At 32.2% G+C, this 21,020-nt stretch overlaps 2 protein-coding genes across 4 annotated transcripts in view; one reads left to right on the top strand and one right to left on the bottom strand.

Annotated features, from left to right (window-relative positions):
* Nucleotides 1–1,315: 1,315 nt before the first annotated feature.
* On the bottom strand, nt 1,316–4,051 carry LOC127067112 (coiled-coil domain-containing protein 112-like). Of its 2 annotated transcripts, XM_051001679.1 has the most exons (6): nt 3,574–4,051; nt 3,406–3,509; nt 3,067–3,336; nt 2,374–2,989; nt 2,063–2,281; nt 1,316–1,997 (listed from the first exon to the last, which is right to left on the bottom strand). In XM_051001679.1, exons 1-6 carry the CDS (start codon nt 3,792–3,794, stop codon nt 1,940–1,942), a joined length of 1,488 nt encoding a protein of 495 aa, XP_050857636.1. In that variant the 5' UTR covers nt 3,795–4,051; the 3' UTR covers nt 1,316–1,939. The 2 variants fall into 2 exon arrangements, with proteins under 2 accessions (XP_050857636.1, XP_050857637.1); XM_051001680.1 differs by lacking the exon at nt 3,067–3,336.
* A 243-nt stretch (nt 4,052–4,294) lies between these two features.
* LOC127067267 (GAS2-like protein pickled eggs) overlaps nt 4,295–21,020 on the top strand; it is a 77,219-nt gene continuing 60,493 nt past the window's right edge. Inside the window, exons 1-3 of one of the 2 annotated variants that reach the window (XM_051002016.1) lie at nt 4,295–4,515; nt 4,767–4,998; nt 19,839–20,028. In XM_051002016.1, the coding sequence (XP_050857973.1) occupies nt 19,858–20,028 (171 nt within the window). In that variant the 5' untranslated portion in view covers nt 4,295–4,515; nt 4,767–4,998; nt 19,839–19,857. Of the gene's footprint in view, nt 4,999–19,838; nt 20,029–21,020 lie in introns of both variants that reach the window. The other variant, XM_051002015.1, reaches the window with a different exon arrangement.

The following is a 21,020-nucleotide window of genomic DNA, read 5'->3' as shown; positions in this document are numbered from 1 at the left end:
TACAAAAGCGCTCGCGGACTTTTTTTTTCCCCGATAGATCCCGATCGATAAAGATTCGTTCGATAAAAATAACGAGAAAATAAAAAATTAAGGGAAAGATAATAAATATGAAAGAAAAAAAAAAAAGAAAAGAAAACAGACTTCAAACTCCACGCATTTCGAAAACAGATCTCTCGTTGGGGGTGGCTGCATATTTTTTCTTGCTTTCTTTTTTCTTTTTTTTTTTTCGAAGAAAAAGGAGAGAGAAAGAGAAAAAGAAGCGGATGACGAGTACAGACTTTTAAAGATGTCGAAACGACAGGGATAGAGAGAGAGAGAGAGAGAAAGAGAAATAGAAATGGAAAATATTTAAGAGAGTCGAATCAATGAATAAAGCAAATAATAACTATGTAGTAAGGACTGGGGGTAGAGAATAGATTTGTGGGGGGGTTAAAAGACGATGTTGTACAAATGTTCGCGTGTACATATTTATTAATTGAAATAAATACTAGGGAGACACGTCGAAGAAAGCGCGAGTGTGTCTGCTGTGTGTGTGAGAGAGAGAGAAAGAAAGAGAGAATGTACAAAAGGAAGTATGAGAAGGAATGACTGAATTATCTTTTCGTGTAGAAAGATAAAAACGTGGTTATAGTGCGTCGCATTAAACAATTTATTGCTCGTTGTAATAAAACTCTTAGAAGATATACATTATAAATTCTAAATAATTATATTTCTACGTACATATATAAAAAAAAATAAATAAATAAATAATTATATATATGTATACGTATATATACATACACATATATATATTAAATAAATATGAATATATGAATATATATTATATATATATATATGCATACATACATAGTATAAAGAGAAAGGAAGTACGTTCTAAGAACTCTATTCGTAAGTATCTCGACAAAATAAAAGATGCCACCGTATCGTGCCGCGTAATGATGATCTATCGCGAGAAATATTAACGTCATAACCCGTTTTATCGTACTCAGCACAATACGAGGGGCACGCTTGTATTATAATACTATATATATATATATATAATATACATACATCTATATATATATATATATATATATATATATATATATATATATATATATATATTGTATCACCTATGTTTTTGTATTTGGTAATCTAAACGAAAAGGATATCGAATTAACGAACAGAAGGTTAATAGAAAGTATATTATATATTTGAGTAAAGCCGCGTCGAGTGTTGGTGTTATCCATGACCAGATGAAAAATCCTTTTACTCTCCCACCTCTGTTGTGTTTTAGAAAATCAGGTAATGTATTTAGAAAGCGGAGTGGAGGGAAACTATTATATAGTTGTAAAGCTAATTATACCATTAACAGACTGTCCTGGATAAACTCAACGTTCGTTTACTCATAACTTATTATATACGTCGTCTGAAAGGAAAAAAAAAAAAGAAAAAAAAAATAACAAAAAAGGTACGTTCGTAAAGAAAAATAAACATAAGTATATATCAATCGTTCGGCTCATTTCATCCTGTTAACCCTTTTTTGGAACTTATCAATTTGGTTATCTGAATTTTTATGTTAAATTGTTTTTTAATCATTATATGTATATATATACATGTATATTTTGTAAAGTTAAGGATTCGTTTCATTCACTTTGCTTTTGCGTTAGTTTAGAATACAATTTGCACATAGAATGCATGTAGAAATATATTTTCAATTATTTTATAATAAAAGCTGTCATATACGTGCGTGCGTGCGTGCGTGCGTGCGTGCGTGTGTGTGTGTGTGTGTGTGTGTGTGTGTGTGTGTGTATAGCTCTGAGATTCATTATTGCGATTAATTCATAATGAAAGTTTTGTGTTGACAGTGAACTCTTTTGTATACTCAAACAACAAAAAAGAAGGAAAACTAGAACTTTAAGTAAGTATGGAATTTTGTAAAAGATACGCGATCGATTTTTTATAACCCAAAATAATTCTGTAAATCTGTAGACTCTTCGTTTCTCCATCGCGTATATCTGCAAGGAAAAAAAAAATTGAATAATAGGTAGGTAGTAAAGTTATATAATATTAAATCACTTACAGTTTCGGTATGTCTTTGATGTATCGTACTTCTTGACTATCCTTCCTCTTGATATCCTCGATTTTACATTTTTCACGCCATGCTTTCGTTGGTTCGCACAATGTCGAGGAATTTGTATTTAATTTATATTTCCGTAAACTCGTAAATTTATTTTGTCGAATTTTATTCGTACGTGAAATTAATATCCTTCTTTTTCGAATATATTCTTCATCCTGTTTCCTTTTTCATTTGGATTAGAAAATTTAATTTATATTTCTCAATAAAATAATAATAATAAAACTTTTCCTAAGTGATAATATAAAGATACATACCTAAATTCTTTGATCAAAGTAGGATCATATTCTTTCGTATTTTTTATATTTCCCGTTTTCGTATTTTCCAAAAGTTCATCCATTGATTTTTTATTTCTATAATCTCGCAAACTCGCTCGTATAGCTTCCATTCTAATTCGTGCACGCTTTTCATCCAAAACCCGTTTAGATTCTAATCGCAATTTCGATTGTTTCTCCTCCATAATTCGTTTGTTTTCTTTCTCTAATTTCCACTTTTTAATTAATTCCTTCTTATTAATATTTTCATTGGTAATTGCGTTAGATCTTTCACCTTTATCGTTAATCGTATTTTTTTCTGAAAAGCTTGAAGGTACTTCAGACTTTTTTGGATCTTCCTTTTCGGTAGTATCCACGTTTTGTAATTTTTTCATTTTATTTAATTCCTTACGCTTTCGCCATTCATTTATTTTTAATCTTTGTCTCTCACGTAGATCAAGATATAATTTGTACCAAGTTTCGTGATTTATTATTTTTTCTATCGATATATCTGGACACTTTGTTCTAATGGCGTTGACTAAAGCAGGCACATTTTTATATTTTTTTCGCATCCTTAAAAACAATAAATGATCCTCGTCGCTCCAATGTTGCGTATAACCTTTAAATTAAACAAAATTTGTATTCAAATTTCTTTGCAAAATTTTAGATATTTAGATCGAATTTACGAGCAACTACCCGTTTTAACAATCAACGTATGGAAATCTTCGATCTCTTCGTAATCTTCGTGATTTTTTTTCTTATCCTTGTCAAGAGACGATAAATCTATGGTCGATGATTTTATTATAGTATTCACTGTATTATATCTATGTAAACGTGATGAAAATTCTTTTAGATCGGAGTCCAATTTATTTCCATCATCGGACAACGTTCGAAGTGGACAACTTTTTTTAAAATCGTTCAATTTTTTCGAAATTTCGATCAACTTAGACTTAAATTCGTTTACATCTAAACACATTATAAATAACGTTCAATCAAAGTCGAAAATCGAATGAAAATTTGTGTCAGATCTATTACCTAGTCGTTGAATTTGCTCAGGATCGGATATGATTATTTTTACTGTCTTCACATCGTCGCTAATATCGGAAACCGTTTTACGTAAAATTGATAATACATTTTCTCTATGTAATACAAAAATAAAGGTTATTACATAGTCAAAAATAAGATAATGAATATCGAACTTACCTCCTCGCGGACAGTTCCTTTTCTTCTTTCGATAAATTCTTAATAACGTCAGCGTCGAGTTTCATATTGTCTATTAACTTGGCGAGTCCTTTTTCTAAAATATATTCCTGTTGTTTTAATTGCACAAAACTCTTGAAATATTCCGTTTTTTGAGCCTTTCTTAGAATCGATTTTCGTTTCTTTTCATCCACATTCTCATTGGTTTCATTTTGCATACTCATATTCGATTAAGGGAAACAACTGCAACGATTATTTATATATTTACAAAAACGTTCGATGATTATAAAGAGAAACCTTTTCAAAGCAGTTTCGATCTTTATTGTGCGTTGGAATCGAACGACTGTGCGTAGCACGTGCGTTTCCATGACGATATGCGTTTCGCTTTACGAACTAGTACACCTGCTCTTTCTAACACGAAATATAACGATATTGACAAAAACAAAATATTAAAACAGCATTTGTATCAATTATAATTCGATAGAACGAATACAAATTTCAATGATTTTTCTAAGGTTAGATCAACAAAGAGAAGAAGAAAAAAGGGTACTACATTACCGACCGCTAGGTAGTTATCGACGGTGTTTTTGTTTATCGACCTATCGCGTTCGTTCGTTCGCGTCATTCATTGGCGCCCTCTGAAACAGCTGTCGGAGCTCGTCGACCAATCGGAGACGCAGCGACTTTGAAAACGCGGCATTTATACGGGTGGACTGCACGTAGGCGCTTCAGTCTCTGCTTGGGACGCGAAGGTTGAAGAGCGCGGCTTTACGAACGGATCCTCTCGGATTACGCGAGGCGCGCATATATAGAGAGAGAGAGAGAGAAAGAGAAAGAGAATATATACACACAAATAGATAACGGCGATTCTCATAGTTGACATCGTTCACGTTTCTTACGCAGATGCCAAAAGAGGAAGAATTCGAATTTGGAGACAACGAAGAAGTAGGAACTTGTCTTTAGTCGACGATTTTCATCTTTTTCTTGCCTCTTTCTCGTTTCTTCGATCGGCCTAATCATCCCCCACTAGTAACGACGACGACGCCTTTGCGTCGTGGCGCCGTCTTTTCTTTTCTTTTTTTTCTCGTCTCTTCTCTTCTCTTCTCTTCTCTCTCTATCTATCTTTGTCTGAAGATCACTAATCGAGCGACGCAATTCACACACGCTCGCTACTCTCGGGAAATTTCGTGATGTAGGCGTTCGAGTAGCAATCATAGTGACAGAGCTTACCTCCCGCTCGTGGTTGCTTCGACGAAGAGGTTAGACGCGCGATATACGCATTTTCCGACTCCCGGCTCGGTGAATATACGTATATAAATATATACACGTACATAGATAATATTCCGGTGTGGCTCATGCGAATTTTCTCGCGAGTGTTCATCGTCAATCGCTTCAGAGGATCCTCGCTCTGCTAAACAACGCATTCACGTAAGTAATACGTACATTTAATGTTTACTCATATTTTTTATTCTATCGTCAACTCGTATAATGTATGTCTTAGGATTTAGCGGTTGTTCGAAGGTCAGACCTTAAACAATGTTTTCGAAATATAATAAATTATATTCTACATAAATCTTAAGATATTTATTATATTGTATTTATTAAGCTCGTACGATACGATTTTTCATAAAATTTCGTCATTCGATTTCGTTATTTCGTCGAAACATTCGAATATTATTTCGTAAATTTACGATTTCCCGCCTTTACGTATGGTCACGAATTCGAACGTTAATAATACTTTACTTGATTGACGTAGTATCTGTTCGTCCCGCAGTCGTTTGTTTCGTTTTTCTTTTTGTTTTAATTCGACGCCATTATATTACCTCGATCGTTCGACTTTCCTGTGAACTTTCTCGCAATCCGTGTGTATGTGTATATATACATATACACAATATAAGTTCATATATAAATAATAAGAATAGAAACGTTGGAGTTTACTTCGTAAAGTAATCGAAGAGGAACAATGTACATATGTTTTCATGGAAAAACTTCGTTATATACACGTAACCTCTTCGAAGAATTCGTTTGATTTATCAACAACAAGGATTTTATGGCGCAAACTTATAATATATATATATATATGTATGTATGTAACTACGTAAATAAGTAAGTCGAAATGTTTTCACTATCTTTTTAATCTATTTATATGGATATCTAACTACGTATATCATTCTTCGAGTATTAATTAACGAAGCAATTAGATATATAGCAGATAGATAACCTTAAATGTTACGTTCGATCTTATTCTCGAACAAAAGCGTTAAAGGAATCGTGGAAAATAATCCAAGGGAAGATCGTGACTTGGAAAAGTCTTTTATCTATGTGTCCATAGATACATATATATATATATATATATATATATATATATATATATACATACATAAAAGGAATAATGTACGTAGACTTGAAAAGCGTGCCGATTGAAATTCGAGATAAGGAAATCTTGTGTACGCGGATTAGAAAATTAGAACGGGCCTGTTTTATATGAGAGCTTGAGATATGTCATTATCTCGTGCCTTCGACGAATGTAGATAGGAAGGAAGCGACTTATATGCATTATATGCGTACATATATAGGGTACATAAAATATGTGTATATATATATATATATACATTGAAACATTTGCATTTTTCTGTGTCGTGTCACATAATTGCAAAGCTGACTCGAACGTGTAAGTTTAACCTCCTGTAATATTATGTCTAAGAAAGAAAGAAAAAAAGAGAGAATGTATATGACAGTACAGCATATATATATATATATGAATATTTATACAGATCTTATAGCTTTCATCATTTTATTATATATATATAAATGTATACAGAGTGGACGAAAAGTTTGTAAACAAAAATCTTATCACTCTATCGAGAATTTTTAAATTAATATTTGTATTTTTTACAGACTTATTTTTTACATAAAATATTTTTCGAGAATAGATTTATAGTTAAAAAAAAAAAAAAATCGATCCGACGAAAACAGACCTCGATTGGATAAAATAACAAAAATCTATACGTAAGTAAGTGAATTTGTAAAATTCATTTGGGAACTTTTCCGGCCACCCTGTAGACCCATATATACACACATACACGTACACGTATATTAGGTCGTGATGCCGCAACGATAGTACTCCACGAGAGAGGAGAATCGAGAATTTTTACGGATCGAACAACTGAGCTCTTGCACGCCTCGCACCCGCAAACAAAGGACGACGGATCGTATCGGAAGTATGTGTGCAAAGCTTTCTTTGTGGACTTATCCGCTAAGCGATTCTAACTCTAATATCATTTTGCAAGGGGCGTTCTACCAATGATCTCTTTCTCTCTCTTTCTCTCGCTCTCACTCTCTCTCTTTTTCTCTCTCTCTTGTTCTTTTCTAATCGTGAACTGAACTCGATCAGAGAATCACGATTCTTTATAGGACGATCGTAAAAAGATTATTCGTTCGCCATTGTTTTACATTTTCTTATTTTCCCATTCAATTTCTTCTTTCCTCTTGTATTAATTTATCTATGTATGTCGTATTATTATTATTAATATTATTATTATTATTATTATTATTATTATTATTATAATTATTGATATTAATTTTTTTTTTAAAGAATTGTTTTATTGGCCAGTAAAAGTAAATACGTTGTTTATGATATAATTAAGGTATATTATATAATACGTAACAATAATAACAATTGACAATGTTTTTCTTTTTAGAATCTTCATACTTCATTCGTTTGAAGATATACTTTTATTTCGTATAAATTTCACAATAATTAATAACGAATAATATTTCTTTTTTTTTTTTTCTTTTCTTAGATTGTATTAAATGGTTAAAGTTTTCGGATTGAATTGTAATACAGAAAATTTTCCTTTTTTCATTTTCTAAATAAAAGATAAAGAAGAAGGAAAAAGAAACTGTAGTATCGAGGTTTGTACATGTGTTGTTATGGGTTACGAGATGGGTGTATACGAAATGAAGATTTTCGAGAGAGAATCGATTTATAGTTATAGTTATCGATTATGTCGAACGAGTAATTTCGTCGGTAATGACTCGATAATTCGATAATGATTGTATTTGCTAGAACGTATCGATGATGGAAGCTCGAGAAACGAAGGAAATTAAAAGAAGATAAGATGAGATGAACGAGATTGACTTTCTCTCTCTCTCTCTCTTACGCACACACATACATGTACAAGTACAGGCAGGGTCATATAATTTAAATAAAAAAATGAATTAGTAATATAAAATCCAAACGAAAGAATAAATTTTCTTATATACAAAGCGTAACAAAAATAAATTTACATATTCTTTTTATGTGGTACAATTCGTATTATATCTATTAAATTTTTTTAATTTATTAATACATATTAATATATACATAATTATTAATACAATTTAATATATACAATATGTAGGCATGATAATTTTACAACAAAATTAACAAAAATAAATTTCTATATCCTTATTTTTTTTTTATATAAATAATTTAATTCAATATTACACGCTTTCAAAAATGTTTGAAAATAATTTTTTGATTAGAAGATACTGTATATATATATATATTGTATATATATATAGATATGTATATATATATATATATATATATATATCGACGTATATGTATATATGTATGTATGTACGTATGTATATATGTACGTAGGCATGTGATGATACGCATTATGCTCTAGCACGCACGCACCCACAAATGTGTTCCCATATATTCCCAACGTTTAATCTCGCGGTTAGATTGCGAGCGAGAACGAACGACTACTTCCTGAAATTGGCCTTGGTTTCCTGAACCATCGGATTGTAGTATGCCGTGATAAATTGCAGGTGCACGTGCGAAAGTGTCGTTCTCGTTCACTCTTCCAACATAGAAAGTAAAAAAAAGAGAAAGAGATTAGAAAATAGATGAGATTGGGACAAGGACAACGACAGACTCAGATTATTATACAGGGTGAACCAAATGTACCATTTGGATAATAATTCAAAAATCACACTTTTCTCATCTTTTTTCTTTTTTTTTTAAGACTTCTTTTAAGACTTCCAGATTAATTTTATTTATTCATTCATTTATTTTTTTTTTTCATGAGATTATAAAAGTACAAGCAGAGCTCGTAAAATTGTAAGTCCGATTAGAAGTTCGATAATATCTCAAAAATGATTTGATTCGTTTTTAATATCATTTGGATATAGTTTTGATCTTACTAGAGGAATGAGAGATAGGATATCGTGTCTGTGAGTTGTAGAAATAAAAAAAAAAAAAAAGGAAAAGAAAATGTAGAAATGTCTTTGACGAAACAGACGCGTACTATACTTGACATTTCATGCGAGTTTCGAAGACGCTCGCCCGAGCACTTTGTTTTTACGGGGAGAAAGGAAAGAGAAAATAATTTACGATCTTCCGTGTCAGAGTGATTTGCATTGAAACGGCTATTGTGGATGATAATCGAGTATTTTCCATCTGACGCGATATACTACGATCGTTTTTCTATGCGTTTTCTAAGTAACTCTTGTTTTTTTTTCTCCTTTCAATCTTTCTTTTCTTTTTCCTCTTTTTTTCTCTTGCTTTTTTTAAAAACAAACTTTCTAATTCTACAATATCAAAGCTTGTTACGATTTTATTTTCTCGGTTAATTTTATTTATCGATTAATTCGATCTATCTATCTATCTATCTATCGATCGATCGATCGATCGATCAGATTTAACGATCTAACGGATGAGAAAGAAAGAGAGAGTATAGGTAATAAGAGAAAGAAAGATAGAAAGAGAGAAAGAGAAAGAGTGTGGAACGGAGAGATAGAGAGATAGAGAGATAGAGAGAAAGAGAGAGATAGTATGGATCATAAGAGAGAATGAGAGAGTGAGAGAGAGAGAGAGAGAGAGAGAAAGAGAGATGGAAGGCGTCGAGCCTCGTTACGAGTCTACACTCCGTTTAAAAGTGAATGGAGAACCTGCTCATTCACAAGATTTTCTTCCGAGGGGGCGCGCTCGCGTGTCCGAGCTGCTGAGTCCTGGCCAGCTTCTCTCTGAGTGTGTGTATGTGTGTGTGTGTGTGTGTCTATATATATGTATTCATATGTATGCTTACAGTCTTCGAAAGAAGGATAGAGAACACTCTCGCACTTGCAGATAAATCACATGTGGATATGCGTTTGCCGCATCTCATCGCGAAAAAAAAAGAAAAAGAAAAGAAAGGGAACAAAACGAGACCGACTATAGTCACTCTCTGTCTATTTCTTTCTATTTCTATCTCTTTTTCTTCTTTTCTTTCCGTTTTTCTATCTTCCTTCCATTTTTATCTCTGTTCCTTTTTTCAACCCTTCTTTCGTTTATATAGGAAGAGAGGTATACGTATGTACGTACATATATGTATATATATATGTATGTATGTATGTATGTGTATCTTTTATATGCTGCAGTACATTGCATGTAAGTTTTCTGTTTGAAAATACGTGAAAAGCTTTGAGTTATGTATACATATATATGTGTAAGTGTATGATACGTATGTGTGAGTACGTAAATATATACGTGGCTATAGGAAAAGTATAGAACATTTTTTTAAAGAGTCGTTGGACGATATAAAGAGAGACGAAAACTATGCGGTACTACGCGGCTCCCCGTCTTCCGATATGAAAAGTTTGAAATTTGATATTTCAACCTACACGAGAAAATTTGCTTTTCGTTTATTGCGATACGTAATCTACGTAAAAACGAGTTTTAACGAGCAAGCACAACGTTTTAATGCGCGTGCGACGATATTTTTCTGTTTCTTTTTCTTCTTTTCTTTACTTTGTTTTTCCTCTCTTTCTTTTTTACGGTAATTTACACGTTGCAATTAAACGTCGCTCGGAAACTCGATGTTTCATCTCGTCATTTTTCCTACATTTCTCTATCATTTTTTCTTTTCTTTTCCTTTCTATTATACTTATTTATCATTACTTAATTCGTAATCCTTAATCCGTAAACTCGATCATTTTTATAAATTACAAGTAATTGTAGGAAGAGGTAAAAGAAAGAAAAAAAATAAAAAAAAAACCAAGAAAAGAAAAAGAAAGAAATAAGGATATAAAACTCGATCGGGGGTGAAGATTGGAGGGCTAACGAAAAAGAAGAAAAAAAAAGAGGGAAAAAAAAGAAAAAAAGAAAGAAAGAAAAAAAAAGAAGAAAAGTAGGTGGAAAAGGTTAATCAATCTCGAATCATACTCGAAAGGAGATTTACGAGCGGACCATAACATAATGATAAACGACTTGCGAAATGTTACGGACATTATCGGGCCATAATATACGCCGAGCTTGGTATACAAAATCGAGATATCGTGTTTCCTTCTTTTGCTCCCTCGATTCCCTTCTATCGGTTCTCTTTCTATTAGAACGAACCAGATTTTCTCCGTCTCTTTTTATCTTGACGAGGAGTGTTACGAACGTAGCAGATATTCACGATTTGCATGCGACGCTCGATTGCCCGACGACGCTCGACGACGCCCGACGACGCCCGACGACGCCAGACGACGACGAAACAGGTTCATTTTGTTCGTTCGTGAGGGAGAATGAATGAATTCGTAAAGTCTCTTACAACGAAAGAGGGAAAGAGAGAGAGAGAGAGAGAGAAATATAAAGGGGATGAGAGTTTTCGTATCGAGAGGGTGAAAATTTTATTGGCTTCTTTCTTCGAGTCTCGTGGCTCGCAAATGTAAAATTATTATGCAAAAAGAGCATAACACGAGCTCTTCCGATTGAACCGATAAAAAGCCTACGCGTGTTCCACCTAGACTTTATCCCTGTAATATATTTCGTTCTTCGGAATAATACTTTTTAGTCTTTAGATGAAACGGACATATATATATATATATAATTCTTTTTTTTACAATTTTTTTTTGTTAATAAAGAAAATTGAAAAATATAGAAATTGCGAATGAATTTGTAGGAAAAAAGATTCATATGAATTTTAATTGATCTATCGTCTTAATTATTCGTATCGACGAGAAATTTTATTCTCTTTCTCTCTCTCTTTCTTTCTTTCTTTCTTTCTTTCTTTCTTTCGTTCTGCTATATGCTAATTTCGTATAAAACAAAGATTCTTTCTTCGTCTTACCGTAGAGCTCGATAGAGTAAACTCCGGTAAGTTTGTTTCTATAGAATTTGAATGATTACTTAGCTTAAGAATCTGATCTATCTGTCTGTCTCTATCTTTTTAAAACACCTCCTTTCTCTTTATCATCCATTGATATTTTTTGTCGTAACGATAGGACGAACATTGTAACGCGTCTCGCGAGCCGCAACCATAACGTCGTGTTTTTCTTTCGTTACCAATAATTATGCAGAATCTGATATCCGTCCTCGTGTCGAAGGGAAAAGAAATTCACATAGTCGGTACCTAATGGTCCGTAAAAGGGGCTAGGGTTGGGGGAGAGGGGGAGACGAATGACTATTAATTGCACCCTAAGTTCTCAAGTCGATCGCTCGAGATTCACGCACTTTGCTATTTCGTTTTCTCTTTCGTATGATTATTCTTCAGTTTTCTTATTGGTACACTGACGAGATAATAGTTTTTAATTTTACAATGATCCTTCAGACTTTTTACATCGACTTTTATTTATTTCTTTTTTTTTCTTCCTCAAAATTTGAGTCTTTTCATTTTCTTTTTTTTCTGTTTTTTTTTTTTTTAAATTTATTTTTTCACATTGCGAAACTATTCTGTCGCAAGTGTAAAGGTGTAATTGATTTGAAAAAAACGCATAGAAATTTTTGGCCCGTCCAGTCTTCGGCCCTTTGTCTTCCTTTTTTTTTTGTTTTTCCAAGTATTGTTATATCGAGAAATATTATTATACTTTGATCGTACGTTTCGATTTTTTTTTTTTTTCGTTGGAAAAACAAGAAGGAATTAATTTCTGTAATAAATGGATTCCACGGAAACACGAGGTTCTCGCGAACGAAGTTTTATTATTCAACGTGCATGAAGGAAAAAGGGACGGAATATAAAGAGGTGGGTGCCCTTCACACGAGTCATTCCTATAGTAGCCTGCAACGTAAGTTTACCTACGTGAGCATACTTTAAAGGAGCGCCACGTATCTCGTAACGGTATATCGCAAGACTCTCTCTCTCTCTCTTTCTTTCTTTTTCTTTGTATTTGTGTTTGTGTATGTGTATATATATATATATATAATGTACATAAGTACATAAGTTTCGAATATTTGTAGAAGTAATGGTATGCACATGTTGATAGTATACTAATGCGTTTAGATGGACGGATAAATGGACGGATGAAATATCGATTGCACGGTAAGAAAGAGAGAGAGAGAGAGAGAGAGAGAGAGAGAGGTAGAAATCGCTTGGTAGAAGTTACTATAGTAAAGTCAAGGACAAAAGAAATATGTAAATCAGTTATTAGCGATGTGATGAATGATAAAGTCATATAGTAATCATTTTCCAAGTAACTATAGACAGATAATTTTTCATTAAAAGAAGAATTATTATTTTCATTATTATTATTAATTCGATCGATCGAACAAAGGTTCGATCGATCAAATGCGATAATCTTTTATAGCTAATCGTTTATATTCCATTGTACACGTACCAAGTTAATTATACTTATTGCGATAATCGTTGATTCAATCACGTTTGTTACGTGGTTCTGGTTACGACTAGATATTTATTCTAGTAAGTAAGTAAGTAAAAATGAGTGAGTGAGTGAATGAGTGAGTGAGTAAGTAAATACGTAGACGTAATTCGTCGGTGAGAATTGAAAATTATAGAAGGTGGAGAAGAAAAAGGAGGGGAGGAGGAGGTGGAGGAGGTGGTGGTCTCGTAAATGCACGGATTACACCTCGTGTAATAATGTTTCTTCTACCCACGCGTACAATGCACTCATTTTGTGTGTGTGTATGTGTGTGTGTGTACACTTTGTGGGGCGATTATTTATCTTGTAACGGTTTCGTTTCGACGCTACATTTCATTTCATCGTCTTGTTATTATTATACGGGACACCCTGTACGTATCTCGTTGCTCTCCTCCCTTTTAATCGTTCTAAATCTAATCCAATATAGTCGCGTAAATAGTAAACGAGACGGTTAAATCACCTCGTAAATTAGCGAAAAATCTTTCCTTCTTCGACGATTATAAAGTAAAAGCAGAGGAATAGAAAAATGATTTATATATATATATATATATATATATATATATATATATATATATATATTATAAAAAGTGAACTTTCAATATAAGAAACGATTAGAGTTAAGTAATTACAAATTTAGTTACAAAAAAGTATTGATAGTTAATTTAATATGTGTTAGAGTCATTAATATAACACGTACATGGTTTATACAAATTGGAGAGTTGTTCGTCTTCCTTCGAAGTTTGTAAATGATTTAAAAAATTTTTTTAGACTTCTTTCTTTTTTATTTATTTATTTATTTTTTTATTGTAGGCTTTCAATAGTCAGGCTCTTGTAGTTTTACAATCTGCAAAAAAAAAGGAAGAAAGAAAAATTTGTTTAAAATATCTTACGAAAAAGACGTAATGGTCGAATTTTTAAGAGTCAACTAGATAATATTGTTCTGCAATCGTTGATATAAAATACTGTATTATTATATGCATAGTAAAAAAAAAAAGAAAAGAAAAAAAAAGAAAAGAAATAAAGGAAAAGAAAGAAAAATAAATGGATTCAGAGTATTATTCAGATTTTAACGAAAGGATATATAAACTTGTACGTGCGAAGGAGATGGAAAAGAAAATGAGAAGAATCTTGGCGTGAATGTCTTCAACAACGTCTTGAGAGAACTATAGTTAGTTATTACTTGGTCAGGATAGAGTTTGGTATGGTCGAATCTCGATTATCTCGAGACTCTCTTGTTCTTTAGATACGCATGTAGGATAAAGTAGACGTTTATTACACGAGTGTCGTTTAAAAGCGTTCCAAGCATCCTTTTCTCTTCTCTGTGTATGTCTCTTATATATACATTTATACATACATACATACTTGTGTGTGTGTGTGTGTGTGTGTGTGTGTGTAAGTGTTTTATGTATGTGTATGTGTATACGTACGCGATGTAATTTGCACACAAAGTACGTACTTCGAGTTTTACTTGTACGCTGCTTACGTACGATCGGTGGATAAGAAAGTGTCATTGCAGAGAATGCCAGCTAAGTTTTACGAGCACGAATATCGTTTCTGTTAAATGAGGAGTGTTTTATAAATCAGGATTGTTGAGAGAGAGAGAGAGAGAGAGAGAGAGAGAGAGAGAGAGAGAGAGAGAGAGAGAGAAAATACTTGGAGCGAAAAGAAAAAAATATATATATTGTAATATAAATTAAAAAAAAAATTAATTTTCCGATAGATTGATTTGTTTTGTTTATTCTTATATTATTATTTTATCATTAGATTATACAAAGTCGAATTAAAAAATTTTAGCTTGTTCCAAAAGTTATTAAGCTTAGTGTAATTTTATAATCTGCGAAACAAAAAATTATTCAAAGACACGCGTGAAAAAAGTGTAATTAATTTTTAAGAAGTGTTGAATCCACCATTCTGTTATATATTAAAAATTTAGAAAAATCGAGAGTATGTATTTATATGTAAAAGTAAATTGTTCGATGTCTTATTACAAAGAATATTTCGTAGTTACAAACGACACGTTTAACGCAGCTAATTTAGTAACTCGTTTCGTTCAGTTTTGCTGTTAAGTTAATCCATGTGATGATAACGGCCGACTGCTTAGCCGTAAATTAGCAAGTAGCATCTCTCTCTCTCTCTCTCTCTCTCTCTCTTTCTTTTTCTCTCTCTCTCTCTTTCTCTCTCTCTCTCTTTCTCTCTCTCTCTCTTTCTCGTTTACTTCTTAGTCTATTCGTGCTCGTCCCTATCTTCCTATTCTTTTTCTTCTTCTTCTCATTCTCGTTACAGGCTTAAGAGGACATTTTAATACCATTAAGCCACGCGATTCAACGGACCCATCGTCCATAAATCTCTTTCCTCTTAAGAGAAACAACGAAGCTACAACTAACTGCCTCGTTTTAGCATACGATTATCGATACGAAACATTTGGTCTTTCGAAATTTCCCAAATTTTTCGTTGTATCGTAACGTCAATTAATTTTTTCTTTTTTTTTTTTTCCTTTTACTCGTTTATTTTTATTTCCGATACAAAACCTTTTATTTTTTTTCGTTCTTTTTTATTTATTTATCTATTTCTTTTAAGTAAATTAGTTTATTCTTTGCTTTCTCTCTCTCTCTTTTTTTCTTTTTTTTTTTTTAGAATTACGCTTTACCAAGGATTCGGATTTTTCGATTAATTTTTAGAGAGCGAGAGAGATATAGATAGATACGTCGCATCCTTCTGAATATTAACAAGCGTGGGATTTCACAGTATATAGGTATAGGCGTTCTTTAATCGGTCATTTCACTTTCTCTTCGTTTTAGCAAGCAGAAGTTTTACGATCGTAAACGATGCGGATACTGAACATTCACGTGATTGGCGTGTCTTTGGAATTTAAATACTAGGAAGAGATGATTTCTTCACCAATTTCGTATTACGTATGTGCGTGCGTACGTACGCTGCTTGTGCACGTACGTGTGTGGCTTTTTTTTTTTCATCTTTGTTAAATTAATGTAGAAAATTAATGTAGAAGAAAGAAAGAATAATTTATTACTAGAAAACACACACACACACACACATAAAGTTTGAGCTGGAAGTTCTTAGGTGAAAAAAAAGAATCTTCGACGATCCAATAAAAAAAAGTTGACCTAAAGAAAACTTTCGAGAAAGAGTAATCGATTTTTAAAATGATCTGGAGAAACTTTTACGCTCGTCTAGAATCTTTCGGACTTGTCCTGTATTTTTTTGTTATGAATAATAATAATAATAATAAAAAAAGAAAAGAAGAAAAAAGTTGACGATAATTTATGTAGAAGGAAAGAATGAAAGGAAACATATCTTCGTTCTTTCCACTTTTAATTTTTTAATTTTTTTTATTTCATTAATCTTTTTTTCTCACTCTTTTCTTTTTCTTTATTCTCATTTGAAATAACACGACTTGTTGTGATCGCGTTATCACGACATCGCGATCGAGGAAGCGAGCTTCTCGCGCATGAAATACCAGTGGGCCGGTTAAATAAATTTAGAAACCAGGAAGCGCGAAACACTCGACTCCGAACTTACTTTCTTTTTTTTTCTTTCTTTCTTTTATTTTTTTTTTTATTTTTTTGTTCTCTTTCTCTCTCTCTCTTTCTCTCTATCTATCTATCTATCTATCTATCTATCTATCTATTTCTCTCTCTCTCTCTCTCTATCTATTTATCTATCTATCTCTCTTTCTCTTTCGAAAATAATATTGGTGAAATATCTCTCTCGTGTATTAACTAGCTAGCACCTACATACCTAAGTACATATTTAACATACGTAGGAATTGCCGCGTTTTATCGCGTCCATTCGAGATATCGACATCCAGCGGTGATCTATCGCGAAATCCACTTTATCTCGTTTCAAATTCACAATCGATCACATAATTCTTTATTAATCGTTCTACGAGAGAAATATATAAATCTAGATCGATTTATCGTTTCCTAATTGATTACTATTATTATTATTATTATTATTATTATTATTCATAATATTATTTTTATTATTATCAGCGTCGTCGTCGTCGTCGTCGTCGTCGTCGTCGTCGTCGTCGTCGTCGTCGTCGTCGTCGTCGTCGTCGTCGTTATCGTTATTATTATTATTTATACATTTATTACTATCGATCTTTTTTTTTATTTATTACATAAAATATAATTTTTCATTCATTCAAGGACGCACTTCTGTAGATCTAACTTCAACATTATGAGATTTCAAAATGACGAGTCCGTTTCCTCGAATAAAACTTTTTTTTCCTAAATTTTTTTTTCTTTCTATTCTTGTTTTTTTTTTTTTTCGTTGCAAATATATCAGTTCGTTTTTTCGACGTTTGCTACGAGACATAAGATTCGAAGAAACGAAGTCTCCAATTTTTATCTAATCATTTCTGCGTCTCTGCATCCTTGCAGGAAAATCGTTTCTAATCTTTCCTTCGTATTCTTCAGGTTTCCCTTTCTTTTCTTCTCTTTTATTTCCTCTTTTTCCACCTTTTGAGAAATAAATCACGCGCGTGAAAGAAACACCGAGAAACACGAGAACTGTGACATTTTACAATTCACCTTTTGTAAAACGTAATCCAAGATCGGTGTTGTTGTATCACGCTCTCTCGCTGTTTAGATTTTCTCCTTCGACTTTTCTCTATCTCTTTTTTCTTTACTAACTTTTATGATTCTTTCCTTTTGTACCGCACTACGTGACTATGTTTCTTTCTTCATTTTTCATTTTTTCTCTTCTTCTTCCATTCCCTAATATTTTTTTTTCTCCCTCTCTGTCTGTCTCTTTCTTTCATCCTTTGTTATCGTCTCTTCCTTCGTTCTCCTTTTTTTCTTCCTCTCTCATTCAAGCACACTTTTCGGTCTAGCCCTTTCGATCGAAGGAGCTTTCGAAAAACTAAGATACGTATCTACAATGTGTGCGTATATTCATGCTTTAGTCTCATCGAAATATTAAGTTACATTTTTGAATCTTTTATTATTATATTAATTGCAAATATATAAGTCGAGTTCGATTAAAAAAAAATTTCATTTTAGCACTGTATCGTTGAATATATATATGTGTGTGTGTATGTGTGTGTATATATTAATAGTATCGTGTTAAACGAGAAGCTACGTCGGTCAAAAAGGGTTAATTAAAATATTGACGGGGACTTTTGATATATATGTATACACACACATATACATATATATATATATGTATATGATTTTCCGGTCTGAATAACGAGATTTGCATCGGATAGAAGGACTTTGCATAACGAGTTAGGAACTTGATCGGTTACAAAACTTGGACTAGATGATATATATATATATGTGTGTGTGTGTGTTTGTGTATATATAATTCTCTCATTTTTATACGTGACAGTAGTAGTCGTTTGCAAACGGTTGCTCACTTAAATGCCGTCCAAAAATGGTAGCCCATAATGAAACGAAAAATCATTTCACCTAAGCACTCCATTGCCAAAGGAAAGAATGATATATCATGTTATATGGGTGCATTAACGCACAATACGAGTGATGGAGATTTATATGCGACTAGTTTAGGAGCCCACTATCCATATAGATATTTGCACGATACGACAATACTAACCGTGACAGGCAAGCGGATTCGAATTACGTTTGAAAACGATTTTGCTGTCTCGCTTCGGTTTTGTTAGGGTTGCCAGAACCGGTGCTTTAACGAGGCAAAAATTTCCTCGACGATTTTTCCCACATTTGTGTTTGTTGTATGAGTTGTATGTGTTCACGCACACACACACACACACACACATATATATATATAATATAGATTTATAGAGTAGGTCAACAATTTTTAATATTCTATAACAATTAATTAATCAATTAATTATTGATTGATTGATTTATTTATTATATCGTTCGCGTAAATGCATAGCAATGCTATTTCTAATTTTTTCAAATATTTTATATATTTATGTTATATATTTATTAATAATTATATTATATATTTATTAATTATATATATGTTTATAAAGATAGAAATTATATATATATATATTTAATACATAATTTATATGTATTATATAGATTTACGGGGCAGGTCAAAAGCTTTCAGGTGATTTAAAAAAAATTAATTGATCTTTATCGAGACTTTTTAGAATAATTTTGTTCTTCACATTGAATTAAAGTTTCTAATTTTTCTTTTTTTAAATCTCGAAGAGTAAAAGAGAGAGATTTTTAAAATCATCATAAAAGCTTTTGGTCCACTTTTTGCACATAATATATATATATATATATATATATATATATATATATATATAAACTGTATTGTCTTGCAAATGTTGGCTTATTTATAGATTATTTAGAATATCCGTCAATCGTCACACGTTTGGAAGAGATAGTAGGTGGGAGCAAATAATTGAGTTGGGGGATATTTTAACGACTGACACGACACAGTTTAGTTTCGATCGATCGATCGTGAATTATTTAATAGGATACGATCGTATGTTATATACTTCTTCGAATAGTTCGACTATAAGCTTTGGTCTCGTCTATCTGATATTTCGAAAGCTTTTCGAAAGTATTAAAAACGTTTGTTCAATAATTCAATAGAGATATTTCGTTCGTTCGTTTTAAGAATTCGAGTAATATCGATATAATTTATTAATAACATACATTTTTTACCGATTCACGAACGTGAATTTGTTCTTTCAGATCGTAAGAATCATCGATCATGGCGGTACTACTGGAAGCCAGGCCTTACAGGCCTTTCAAATCTTCAGAGGAGTATTTGGTCGCGATGAAGGAGGACTTGGCCGAATGGTTGAATGCACTTTATCCGGAACTTAGAATCAATGTTGACAATTTTATGGATCGATTGGACACTGGCGTGGCATTATGCAAAGTCAGTATTAATTAATATTCTATAACAATTAATTAATCGATTAATTATCGATTGATTTATTTATTTATTATATCGTTCGTGTAAATGCATAGCTATACTATTTCTAATTTTTTCAAATATTTGATATATATATATATGTTATATATTTATTAATTATATATATGCTTATAAATATAGAAATTATATATATATATTTAATATATAATTTATATATTATACATTTATTAATTATACATGCAATATATATATATATAAAGATAGATAATTTGTATATATAAAAATATGTTGATAAAAAATTCCATGGGTTTCTTGAACGATTAAATCGTCGGAATACGCGTCATTCACGAACACTACACACATTCACTCACAAAGGCGAAGCGCATAAAAGTCGTACGTGGATATGCGCTACCGCGTTTCTTTCTTCGTGCTCGCGTCAGTCGCGTTTAAAGAGAGGAAGGAGGATGCGTGTGACGTCCAGCGGAAACTCTTAGCCCTACGTGGCCTGAATTCAGATAGAATTTAACGCAAACGAAACGTGGGGGAGGAAGGAAAGCGAAAGAAAAGTTTTACAACTGTTACGAAATTTCTTCATTATGCCTAATATTTCATAAATTATTTTCTAACTTTATTTAACAATCGAACCAAGTCCCGTTAACAATCGATAATTAGATCGATAATCATCGATGGAATTTTTCATCGCGAGACTTTTAATATAATATTGTTTATACATAGATACGAGATATAAATAATCATTTTTCCATCAACCACCAATTCTCTTAGAGACTTTGATCTTTTCAAATCCATATTAACAATGTTAATAATCGAATGAACGATTGAAACGACGAAATTTTTGTAATATACTTAAAACAGTGTTATCTGTTTTATTTTTCTCGAAGACGTTTATTCGTACGTTGTTCGTTTTTTTTCCCTCCCCCATAGATTCGTGTTTATTACGAAGAATATGTAACAACGTGAAGGATCGTTGGACGTAG

This window comes from Vespula vulgaris, chromosome 10 (assembly GCF_905475345.1).
Source record: "Vespula vulgaris chromosome 10, iyVesVulg1.1, whole genome shotgun sequence".
NCBI lineage: Eukaryota > Metazoa > Arthropoda > Insecta > Hymenoptera > Vespidae > Vespula > Vespula vulgaris.
This window is presented reverse-complemented; position numbering and strand designations above follow the sequence as displayed.

Coding starts and splice junctions, on each gene's coding strand:
- LOC127067112 (XM_051001679.1), bottom strand. CDS start 3,794: ATGAGTATGCAAAATGAAACCAATGAGAATGTGGATGAAAAGAAACGA. Junction 3,510..3,573: donor AAGGAACTGTCCGCGAGGAG/GTAAGTTCGATA, acceptor TGTATTACATAG/AGAAAATGTATTATCAATTT. Junction 2,990..3,066: donor TACGTTGATTGTTAAAACGG/GTAGTTGCTCGT, acceptor TTTAATTTAAAG/GTTATACGCAACATTGGAGC.